General features: G+C 40.2%; 1 protein-coding gene across 1 annotated transcript; it reads left to right on the forward strand.

Annotated features, from left to right (window-relative positions):
- The first annotated feature begins 10,855 nt into the window (after positions 1-10,855).
- On the forward strand, positions 10,856-12,338 carry LOC104213055 (24-methylenesterol C-methyltransferase 2-like). The gene has a single exon (XM_009762459.2). The coding sequence runs from the start codon at positions 10,944-10,946 to the stop codon at positions 12,015-12,017; it is 1,074 nt and encodes a 357-aa protein (XP_009760761.1). The 5' UTR covers positions 10,856-10,943; the 3' UTR covers positions 12,018-12,338.

The following is a 12,338-nucleotide window of genomic DNA, read 5'->3' on the forward strand; positions in this document are numbered from 1 at the left end:
GGGTTGACTACTATATCACTAGGTAGAGCCCCCTTAGGGAGAGTATTCAAGGATTGTGAGATTTGGCCTAGTTGAACCTCCAAGTTTTTGATTAAAGTATTGTGGGACGCCAACTGGGCATCAAAGTCAGCATTCTTTTTCATCATATGTTCAAACATCATTTCGATTCTCCCTATTTCATTGTTGGAAGAACTAGGACCTTGGATGGAAATGGGGGTGGATTGTTTGGTTGTTGATACATTGGGGGGCTTTGAAAGTCTTGCCCCCGATTTCCTTGATTGCCATTGTTCCAACCACCCTGATTGTTGTTTCCACCCCAGTTATTATTGTTGCTACTCCAATTTACTTGATTATTCTAATTATTGTTTTGGTTGCCCCAATTTGAATTTTGGTTGTTGTTACCCCAATTATTATTCCCTTGTTGTTGATTTCCCCAATTGCCTTGGGGTCTCCATTATTGTTGGTTGGAAGAATTGCCCCTTTTGGCCTTGATAGTTGTTCACATATTGCACTTCTTCATTCTGCTCATCATAACCATCATCTTGGAATCCACCACTATCATTGTCATATTGATCTGAACTCCCTTGGTTATGTTGACCTCTTTTTCTTCTTTTGTTCACTAACATATTGACACCCTCCATAGCATTAACCTGTCGTGGATTTTGAACCTGCTGTAACTGTGCCTTTGCTAACTGGTTCATTGTGGTTGTCAATTCTACTATTGTCTGCCCATGATCATGGAGCTCTTTGTGCAAGTGAATGACCGTGGGGTTACCCTGTGGCACATTGGCTCTACTTTGCCAAGTGAAGGATGTGTCAGCCATCTCATCAAGAATGTCACAAGCCTTAGTATAAGGCAGCTTCATGAAATTACCCCCTACTAACTAGTTCACCACACATTGAATGGTCGTGTTTATACCCCGATAAAATGTTTGTTGAATCATTGCCTCAGTCATATCATTGTTGGGGAATTCCTTGACCATAGTTCTATATCGATCCCAGATTTCGTGAAGGGGCTCATTTGGTTCCTGTTTGAAAGCTAAGATTCCATCCCTCAAAGCTGCCATATGTCCCGGCGAGAAAAAATTGGCTATGAACTTATCGGCCAACTCATCCCATGTAGTGATAGAATGGTTGGGAAGCCTCTCGAGCCAGTCCAAAACTTTCCCTCTAAGTGAGAAAGGGAATAATCTCAACCGAAGTGCATCCTCTGACACATTTGTTTGCTTGTTTCCCCAACACTCATAAAACCCTTAAGATGTTTATATTTATTCTGATGGGAAGCACCTGTAAAATACCCTTGCTTCTCAAACAAAGTCAGCATCACATTTGTAATTTGGAAATTGCCTGCCCGGATTCGGGGTGGGACAATTGCACTAGCATATCCTTCATTTGGAAGCACTCGAGGAGCCACTCTTGGAGGTGGCGGGGGAGGGTCTGGAACATTATCATTGGCCTGATGGCCTCTCCTTTGAGCTTGAGGCACTATAGGAACCTCATCGTCAATATTGTCATCTACCTCCTCCCCCGGTGGAAGGTCCCCAAGAGGTGCGTTGTTTGCTGCCATTTTGTACCTGAATTTGCGATATACACAAGTATGTAACACAGAATGAAAGAAAAATAATACACAAAACTATTTAGATAGATAGCCAAAATCGTTAGCTCCCCAGCAACGGCGCCAAAAAGTGATGGGGTCCAACCCTACACCACTACAAAGTGGCAAGAGCGGTCGATGCAGCTTTTACCCGAGATGGTCAGGGATCGAATACACAGGGAGCTAGATTGATTGAGATTTGGATTCCTATCTAAACTAGTAGTCGTAGTGCTCTTAATTACACTTCCAATCATAATTGTTCGTTTGTTACTTCTAACTTTATGCTAATGAGATGCTAAATTAAACTAAGAGTAAATACTTGTAAGGTTTTCTAAATAGTTAAAGAGGCACTAGGGAAGTGACTTTCTCCTAGGTGAATACTTGACGGGGTCTAAAGCCTAAGGCAAAGTTGTTATGTTGGGGATTGCGTTATAGCCAATGCACGAAACTACTCACTCTATACCTCTCGGTAGCTTGAGTGACTTTACCCTAATTGACATTCTCAAGACCAATTGGGGTGTCAAAATTATGCAAGCAATATAGGCTCAAGTCGGGTATTACTATCTCTAGGTTTAACCCTTTAATTGGGGCTATCAATCTCTTGATTACACCCCAATTCCTTGTTGGACTGATTTTCCTAGACTCAAACTCTCTTTCTCAAGAAGAACCCAAGTCAAATAGGCATAAATTAGTGTTTGCAACCACCAATTCAATATGGAAAACACAAATCAGTCCAAATATGAACTACCAATAAACATCTAAGCCTTAGAACAAAAGACTCATCAAATACCCACACTAGGGTTGAGCCACAACCCTTGCTAATGGGTCTAGCTACTTATAATAATGGAAGAAAACAGATAAATAGATGAAGAATAACCCATATAATTTTATTACAAACTAAGAAATTGAAGATTCAGTGTTAAACTAGTTACAAATTACTCAAAATGGAACAAAACCGCCGTTCACGTGTTCTGGATTCTAACAGATACCCTAAAAATGTGAAAAGAAAGTATTTATACTAGGCCAAATTTTCTGGCAAAAATACCCCTGACGGAGGTATTGCGGACCGCGAAAAATACATCGCGGCCGCACTGAGGCTTTTTAACTAAAATGCTTAGTCTCTGAATCTAGCCACCGCGGACCGCATAAAATGCACTGCGGCCACTGTGGCTTCACTGCGGTCCGCATAAAATGCTCCGCGGACCGCGCTGGCTTCAATCTTCCAAACTCCCAACTCTTTGAATCCCCTCTCCGCGGACCGCATAAAATGGATTACGGCCACAAAGAGGCTACTGCTACCGCGAGAAAACCTTCGCAGACCGACTGCTTTAAGCTCCAAAAGTGCACCTCTCTGAACTCATCCACTGCGGACCACACTAAATGGTCTGCAGCCGTAGTGGGTCTGTTGCGGCTGCAATGGATTTTATGCTGCGGCAGTGCCTTGACTTGTTCTTGGTACTTGTGCATGTTTCACTCTTTTTTGAGCTGGTTTTGACTACTTGTCACTTTTTTAACCAAACCCTACAAATAAGTACAACATGTAAGCCTTTGGGACTATTTGTATACATTTTTAGTCCAAAACTCAAGTAAAAAGGAGTGTAAAATAAACTAGAATCCCTAGTTATCAACTATGACACATTACTAGCAGGATGATCATTCGAGGATTGACCAGGCATATGAGGCATGGCTAGAGATGCAGATCGAGATCTGGGACCAGCGGTGTGACCTAATTTCGCCACCCCCTCCACCCGATCTTAAGGATGGTGAGCATGCATATATCGGTTGGTACCGCAACATTACTCGACTTTTCGTCGGGAATCCCGTTCATCGCGCTGGTGGTCGGTTCGTTCCATATGTTGGGAGGCATAAGGCACTGGTGTGTTGGTATACTTAGTTATAACGTTAACCTTACCATTCCGTAATTAATATTTTACATGTTGTGCAGGTTATTGGCCTATATCTGTTACACCAATTGGGATGGCATATGCAGCAGCATACCAGCGAGGGAGTGGCCGTTTTGCACGACTATGGCTGGCAGGTTACAGATTTGTTTGCCCGAATATTGCAACGAACTGATCGGGTCCAAGCCTACACTACTATTGAGTAGAGAGGATGGTTGATACAGTTTTAACCTAACTAGGTCGGGATCGAATCCACATGGAGTTAATAATTGGAGTTAGGTTTATATCCAAGTCTAGATGCGGGTTTTGCTCTTAATTATACTTTCACAAATGTTTGGTTTGATTTTTACTTCTATTTTATTCTATTTCATGTAATATTTGAAACTAAGTACAATGTTTTTGTTGTTGATTTTCAAGGGTTTAAAGGGACTAGGGTAGTGACTTCCACCTAGGTGAATATCTAACGGGTAACAAGAATCTAGGGCAATCGTATGATTAATTGGGGTATCACACCCGGGTACTCACTATATACCTCTCGGTAGTTTGAGTGATTTTGCCCAATTTGGCTTTCTCAAGTCCAAATGGGTATTCATGCAATTCAAGTGATTTTAGCTCAAGTCGGGTATTACTATCTCTAGGTTTAACCCTTTAATTGGGGCTATCAATTTCTTGAGTTCACTCCAATTCCTTGTTAGCCTAGCTTTCCTAGACTTAATCCCTCTTTCTCAAGTAGAAACTAAGTCATAAAGGCATGAATCAGTGGTTGTAACCACTAATTCTATAGTTCTAGTAAGAACTAGGCTAAGTATCACTAACCCATAGACATTCAAGTCCTAAAATTCAATACCCATTAAATACCCACATTAGGGTTGGGTCACAATCCTAGCTATGGGTTTAGCTACTCATAGAAATAACAGAAATTCAAGAAGAAATGAAGATAAAATTCATAATACTAGATTAAAAAATGAAAATCAAATGTTGAGAGATAATTCTAGTAAAATATTTCCCAAAACGGAATGTGCAGTTGTCTCACGTGCTCAGCTAAAATAAAACTTAACCTAAAAATGTCAAAAAGATATGTTTATACTAAGCTGAAATTTTCGGACAAAAATACCCCCGCGGAGGTTTCGCGGAATTCTGACCACGGTCCGCATTTTTCAAATCTGGATCTGGGTTGAGGTTTGTTTTGCAGGCCCCATAATTACCATCGCGGCTGCGTAGTGGACTTCCGTGGCTGCATAATTCTGACGCGGACCACACATCCTTTTTTTACTCAAGTTGTGAGCTCTCTGAACTTCATGCACCGCGGTCCGCATAATTTCCATCGCGGCCGAATATTTCTGATGCGGACCTTGCTTCATTTGGCCTAGAAATGCACTCTATGAATCTCCCTTTCGCGGACCGCATATTTGAGATCTCGGTTGCGTTGTGGCTTCCGCAGCTGCACAATATTTGTGCGATCTGCGTTTCAGATCTCTTGACCCAACCCTGATTTTTGTTCAGGTTTTGACTCCTTTATGAGTTGATTATCACTCTTTTGGCTCATTTTGAACAATTCCTACAAGCACGCATATTACATTAGTTTCCGGGAATACCTTCAAGCCTAAAACGCAAGTAAAAGAGAGCAAATAATCGGTTAAAATCACTACTTATCACGAGCCCGGGATGATGAGCACTTAGGACACGAGGCTGATTATATGGCGCCAGAGCAGTACCATCGTGGGCCAGCAGTGCAGCCTGAATATGGTCAATGTGGCAGGGGTGGCCCACGAGGTCGTGGGGATCGGTGAGGAGGTGGTCCCCAGCAAGGGGGCGTTGAGGTACCTGTTGAGGATGTTGGAGTTGATCAGCCGGGTGACCACCCTTAGCCACACCATGCTCCTAGTGATATGCCCTCATTCAGTCTGCAGCTTACTCCAGGGACTTCGTAGGTGACCCCGTCAGCTCTATTGTTGATCGCGGGCACGACCATTACTTCACATGACTAGGATGCGTATTTTCCTGACCCTCCAGAGGCATCGACAATTGTTGATGCTCGTCCGATACGAGATGTGAATAGTGGGCACTGACTGAGTTATGGCTCATCACCGAGGGATGCTGAGGATCTTCCACAAGATTTGGTTAGTTTGCATTTCTATTACTTATATTTGTGTTTATCTCATTTATTAGTCATAAATATCTAAAGCCTTTTTTAGAAGCCATCATCCTCGCCCGTCATGGAGACCACTTTGTGCCACACTGACATTCCTGACGTGGATGATTATATTCAGGAGTCCGCTAAGACCATGGTAAGATATTTTAATTTTTTTTAGCTAACACGTACATACTAATATATATTTCATATACTAAAATATCTCATTATTCTGTAGGTTACTGCTGCACCGACGACCCCTTCTATCAAGCCTGCCAGCCTTACTGACAATCATACTGCAGCTCATCCTCTGATAAAGAGGCGACGTGATGAGGATGATCCTGATAGTGTAACCGGGCCGGTTGAATGCGCCTGAGACCAGCGGCTACTTTAAAGCATAAAGGTTGTGGGATACATATTTTTTTTATTTTATGTACATATGACAATAAGTAAATAATAGCAACTTTATCTATGGTTTAGCATTATATGCGCATTATGTTTTTATTTCTCAGTTTCTTTGTTATTTTAATACTAAAACTGGGGAAAACAAACATAGCAACTTAATATAATTTAAATTCGATACAACTAATGAATATGCCAGACACGGATAACATAAAGATAAAATACTATACTCAACACATACATGTATTTGTTTAGTCACTACCGCCCATTATTCTCTGCTCCAACCACTTAAATTTCTCTTCTATTTTATTTTTTTCTTCTTCCGCCTCTTTTAGTTTCTCCTGTAGTGCTGCAATTTCTTGTTGCATTTCAGAGATCTGGCGTTGGATTCACCATTCATATTCCAAACATACTACAAACTTGATTTGCAGTATTCCTGGTTAATGGGTTCATCATATCATTCCTCAAACATACATTGATTCCCATCATTGCGTCCAAACAATTGCTGACACATCCAGTATCTGCACCCAACATTACCATCGGACCAACATGCCTTCAAAGTCGCACGTTTGTCACAATAGCACCTTGGTTGGTCATTGCGTCCAGACAATTGTTAATGTAAGAAAAATAAAAAATTTATGGAAAGTTTTGCTATTTGTTTTGGTTAAGCATAGATAATAACTAAAATGCGTTAGTCATTTATAGGCAAAAAAACCCCATAACGTGGTATTTAACCGCACTATGCTTCGTGTTCTAATGATTCTTTACGGCCAGAAGACAGCTTTTCTAGAATGGCAGCTTTATCGGGTTGACAAGACAATACACATAACGTGGTATGTAATCGCGCTATGCTTCGCGTGCTAATGATTCTTTTACGGTACAATAAAGCTTTTTCAGAAGACAGTTTTCCAGAATGTATTTCTCAAATCTTTTCATTGGTATTGGCATAAATTCAACACTCCTCTCCATTAATGACGATGCACCTCTAGCCCTTTCAACAAACCTCTCCGCCATCTGTTTGAATGACATCCGCACCATGGCAGTTACAGAAAATCCACGTGTAGACTTCAATAAGCGTTGAAAGACTCTAACATATTTGTAGTCAGGGTTCCCCGTCGTCTGCCACCATCTGCATGCAATGTCCATTTGTCAAGTTCATGTCGTATCAACCAATGATAGGCTCCTTCGTCTTCATGTCTGATCGATTCCATGCGCCTCTAGAATTTGCACTCGTGGTGATCAGTTGCAGCCAACCATATTAAATCATGCAAGTCCTTGTTGGAATGTGCCTTCTGAAAATTGGCATTCAGGTGCCTCACACAGTAACGATGGTATGCATACGGTTCCTGTCATGCAGGCAAATGATGTACAGAACATAAAATACCGCCATGTCGATCAGATATTAGACAAATACTTGAACGTTCTCTGACAACATGCTCCTTCAAGTGGTTTAAAAATAGCGTCCACGTCTCTTGGCTTTCATTGGCAAAAATAGCAAAAGCTAGGGTAAATATACCTTCATTACAATATACTGCAACGACGATCAACAACTTAATATCATATTTTCCATAGACATGAGTGTTGTCTATGGATATTACCGGCCGGCAATGCACAAAACCATCAATTGCTGGTTTGAAGGCCTAGAACACATATCTGAATATATTTTCTGGTATTCCAGGACTCACTCAAGCTTTCATTCATCAACAGTCCCGGGGGTTAAAGTGTTGCAATGCGCCCATGCACCTGGGTAGAGATGCAAATGACTTATCCCAGTCTTCGTAAATAATTTCAAAAGCACGCTTGCGCTCGAGAAATGTCTTTATTTTGGTAATGGTACACCCATATTCTTGGTGGACAGATGTACTACACTTTTTGATCTTGTACCTTATGGAGGCTTCAATGTGTGGAATCAAGAAAAGAGAAATGAAGTCAACATCCAAGTTAAAGTGATTCCCACTGAATGTGTCCATTTCACAATTGTGGGTGCCAATGTATTTACCCACAACCCACATATTTATTTTCTTCTTCCTCGCACACAGTATCTAATTACAACCCGTAAACCATCTACGGCAAACAACAATGTATACATCCGGAGATGACTCCCATACCATTATCTCACGGCACTGTTTTATGCTGTATATTTTCACCGCCCTGCTTAGGCGCACTTTATCAGGAAAAAACATGCCTTTTGACAGCACCATTGATCTAGATTCATCCCACATCATTGTTCGAATTTCGTCAATATCCCTTGTAAGGGCATCCAAAACCGGCATACTTGGCAAATGATCAAGGTAGGGAATATGCCTTGAATGAAACGGCATGTGGGACTCGTACACTCTTGGTCTAACGGGAGGTGGAGCATGCTCCCTCGTCAGCATTCTCTTCCTCCTCACTATCACCCTCGTCACGGAAAGGTGTGTCATCTCTAGACTCATCAGCATTGTTGTCATAATCACTATTCTCTTCCTGACTCTGCGCATCTACCAGATCCCGATTAAATATGTCGTCTTCGGGCAATTGAGTAAGGACAGGACCATCAAGTTGCTCATTTTCACTGCACAACCAAAGAAATAATGAGTTACTCAAATTGGTCCAAACAATACATATAACTTTATATATTCACTTACAAATCATAATATGTTGATATCTCATTATGCACATTATCTTGTTGATACTGACTCCTGGATGGACCACCATGATCCAACATACCAAAACTAGGCATATTCCAACTGGCCGTTGGTTCATAACTTATAAAATTCATAAATGGTAGGTACCCCCTATGGAATATATGAGTGTTAATACAAATACAATACATAAAAATATACATCGTAACACAAAGGAAAATTGAAGTTTACCACTCGGATTGTGGATTATGTAAACAATGGGAGAAATTATTTTCTTGCTCCTCATTCGCCCGTGGAGATAAGTTTAGATTCGGCCAAACTCTTTCAGCCGGAACCTGTTCGGCTAAAACTGCTCCAAAATAACCACCCGATGATTGAGGGATTTCCCTACTTTGCACAACCACATTATTGCGTACGTCTTCAGCCTTGACGTACATTTCCAACAATTTTATCACAATAAATTCCCAGTATTCATCCGGAGTCCTCAAAAAATCTCTCAGAGTTTCATCGTCTTTGATGTTAAACTCAGCATAACAAGCAACCCCTTGCGGAGTCACAGAATACGGATATCTTCCGGTTATTTTAAGATTCACCGAACGTTTGCTCACACTCATTTTTTTACATAACAACGATAGTAATGTATCATACTCCATTGTAAGTGGCAACTTAACATAAGACTGTGGAGATAAAGTATAACTTACTGAGTTATTCACCACCACAAATACCCTCCCCCCTCCTCCCCAATATAATGAAACTCTAATTCATCGCTCTTCAGACATTATGACAAAATGCAAAACAACTTAACAAAGAAAAATTTCACAAGACTTGAGAATATTTCTTAATTGATTTTTACAAAATCCTTAACGTCTTTAAATAAAGCAAAAATCAGTCGGCAGGGGGGGGGGGTTAATTATTTGAGGTATAACGTCTTAGCTTAGGACGCTATACCCAATTGAATTATTGTTATGTTAGTTAAGCCCAGAAGAATTATTTGTGGGCCCACATAATATATATAGCGTCTTAGTGAAAAATGTCATATATGTAGCGTCTTTTTAAAAGACACTATACTTAACTGGCCAAATGATCGTTAAGGTATAACATCTTTTAAAAAGACGCTATACATATTTTGGTCACTATATTTTTTTTCCACATATTTTTGTTCTTTTAGTCCAAAAGAACTACATTTTGGTTCCGGACTCAAGATACTAGCAATTAATACTCAACAACAATAACAATAATATATAAATGGGGCCCGATAAGGGTAAGGTGTATGCTTACCTCTAAGCTCAAGAAAAACGCATTTTCAGAACAAGTTTGAAAAATATAAGAGTATTTATTGGTTTCCAACAATTAATACTTTCACTCCTAAATGGTTTTCAGCTCGCGAGATTTAAAACTATAAAACATAGATTTATAGTTTAGATAGAAAGTCCATTCTTTTACTACTAGAGAGAAAATGTGGACATGAAACTCTACCACTATCAGGGGCGGAGGCAGCATGTTCTCTACGATTCGGTCGAACCCAATAATTTTGGTTCAAACCCTTTATTTATTTTTAAAAATTTATTAAATATATACAATTTATTTATTTAAAAAGATTAAAATTTTTGAACCCATAAACTTTAAATTCTGGCTCCGCCTCAGACCATTATAAATTTAATTATTGGTATTTGATATTGTAATTTAACTTATCTGTCAAAAGTCTTAATTTTTTGTTTAGTTAAACACCTCAACATAAAATAGGGAGGACGTTGCTATTAATTTTTTCTCATAAATATTCTAATATCTTTTTTTCTTGTGAAATTCATGACGTTAGTTCGAATAACTCTTTTACGTTTGCACCAAAAAAAAAAACTCTTTTACTATTTTAACTTTTCAAGATTTTTTCTACTTTTAACTCAAACTCAACTATAGATAAAACGCGTATCCAATATTCATATTGGGTACGATTATATTTGAATTGGTGCCATTCGAAAAGAAGATCTCTTAACTAGGGATTTTTTCTAACTTATAGATTAAACTCGAGACTTTTGATTAAGCCTCTGTCTGTGCGCTGCATCACATTGTGGTTCAAACACGTACTTATATAAAGTCTTTTGTGTCCACCTGTACCTATGACACCTCATGCGTGATGTAGTCGCGTCGTTACGTGACTGTCATTAACCACATCGTGCCAATATCAAACACAATTCAAACAAAGCACTCAACCCTTTGAATAATAAAAAGGCGCACTCTTTTCTAACACTTGTCTTTCTTCTCACTTTCCTCTTCTCTTTTTCCCTTTCTCCGCCATGGATTCTCTCGCTCTCTTTGCCACCGCTTCCCTTCTCGCCGGCGGCCTTTACTGGTTCGTTTGCATCCTTGGCTCCGCCGAGGTTAAAGGTAAACGCGCCGTGAACCTTTCCGGCGGTTCAATAGCCAAAGAAAAAGTCCAAGACAAGTACAAACAGTACTGGTCTTTCTTTCGCCGTCCTAAAGAAATCGAAACTACCGAAAATGTCCCTGCTTTTGTTGACACTTTCTATAACCTCGTTACTGATATTTACGAATGGGGTTGGGGTCAGTCTTTTCATTTTTCCCCTGCAATCCCCGGAAAATCTCATCGTGAAGCCACGCGTATTCACGAGGAGATGGCCGTGGATCTCTTGGGCGTCAAGCCCGGAGCCCGTGTTTTGGATGCAGGCTGCGGGGTTGGCGGACCGATGCGAGCTATCGCCGCTCATTCGGGCTCCAACATTGTTGGCATCACCATTAATGAGTACCAAGTAAACCGGGCCCGGGCCCACAACAAGAAAGCGGGCCTGGACTCACAGTGTGAAGTTGTTTGTGGTAATTTCCTACAAATGCCATTTGCTGACAACAGTTTTGATGGAGCTTACTCCATTGAAGCAACATGCCATGCACCAAAACTAGAAGAAGTATACAGCGAAATATACCGGGTCTTGAAACCTGGATCCATGTACGTATCCTACGAATGGGTAACAACCGAATTATACAATTCGGATGACCCGGAACACGTAGAGATAATCCACGGTATTGAAAGGGGTGATGCATTACCTGGTTTAAGAAGTTACAGTGACATTGCTGACGTGGCTAGGAACGTTGGATTTGAAGTAGTGAAGGAGAAAGATTTAGCTAAACCGCCAGCGAACCCGTGGTGGACGAGGCTGAAAATGGGGAGAATTGCTTACTGGAGAAACCATATTGTTGTTACAGTACTTTCTTGGCTTGGTATTGCACCTAAAGGTACAGTAGATGTGCACAAAATGCTGTTTGTGACTGCGGATTATTTGGCTAAAGGTGGTGATAAAGGGATTTTTAGTCCTATGCATATGATTTTATGCAGAAAGCCTGAAGAACAGTAGCCATCTTCAGATTAGGAGATTGACTATGAAGGTTAATTTCAGAGTACTGTTGTTTTATTTGGTGATCTTTGTTCTTATTTTTATTTTTTTGGGTTTATTGGATTTAATTTAATGGCATTTTTGACCTTTTTCTGTTTCTTTGTATAATTTCTAGCTTGATATATTGCTTTTGTTGTATTAGAAGATAACTTTGGTTATTTGTTCCAAGGCCTAAACTAGTAAAGAATCCATCTTTAGTTAAATTACATTGAAATTTGTAGTGGAAATGCTGTTGATTCTGTGTACCCTTCACTCTGTAATCTCAAGTTTTTGGTGATGATA

The sequence above is a fragment of the Nicotiana sylvestris genome, chromosome 12 (genome assembly GCF_000393655.2).
Source record: "Nicotiana sylvestris chromosome 12, ASM39365v2, whole genome shotgun sequence".
Classification (NCBI taxonomy): Eukaryota; Viridiplantae; Streptophyta; class Magnoliopsida; order Solanales; family Solanaceae; genus Nicotiana; species Nicotiana sylvestris.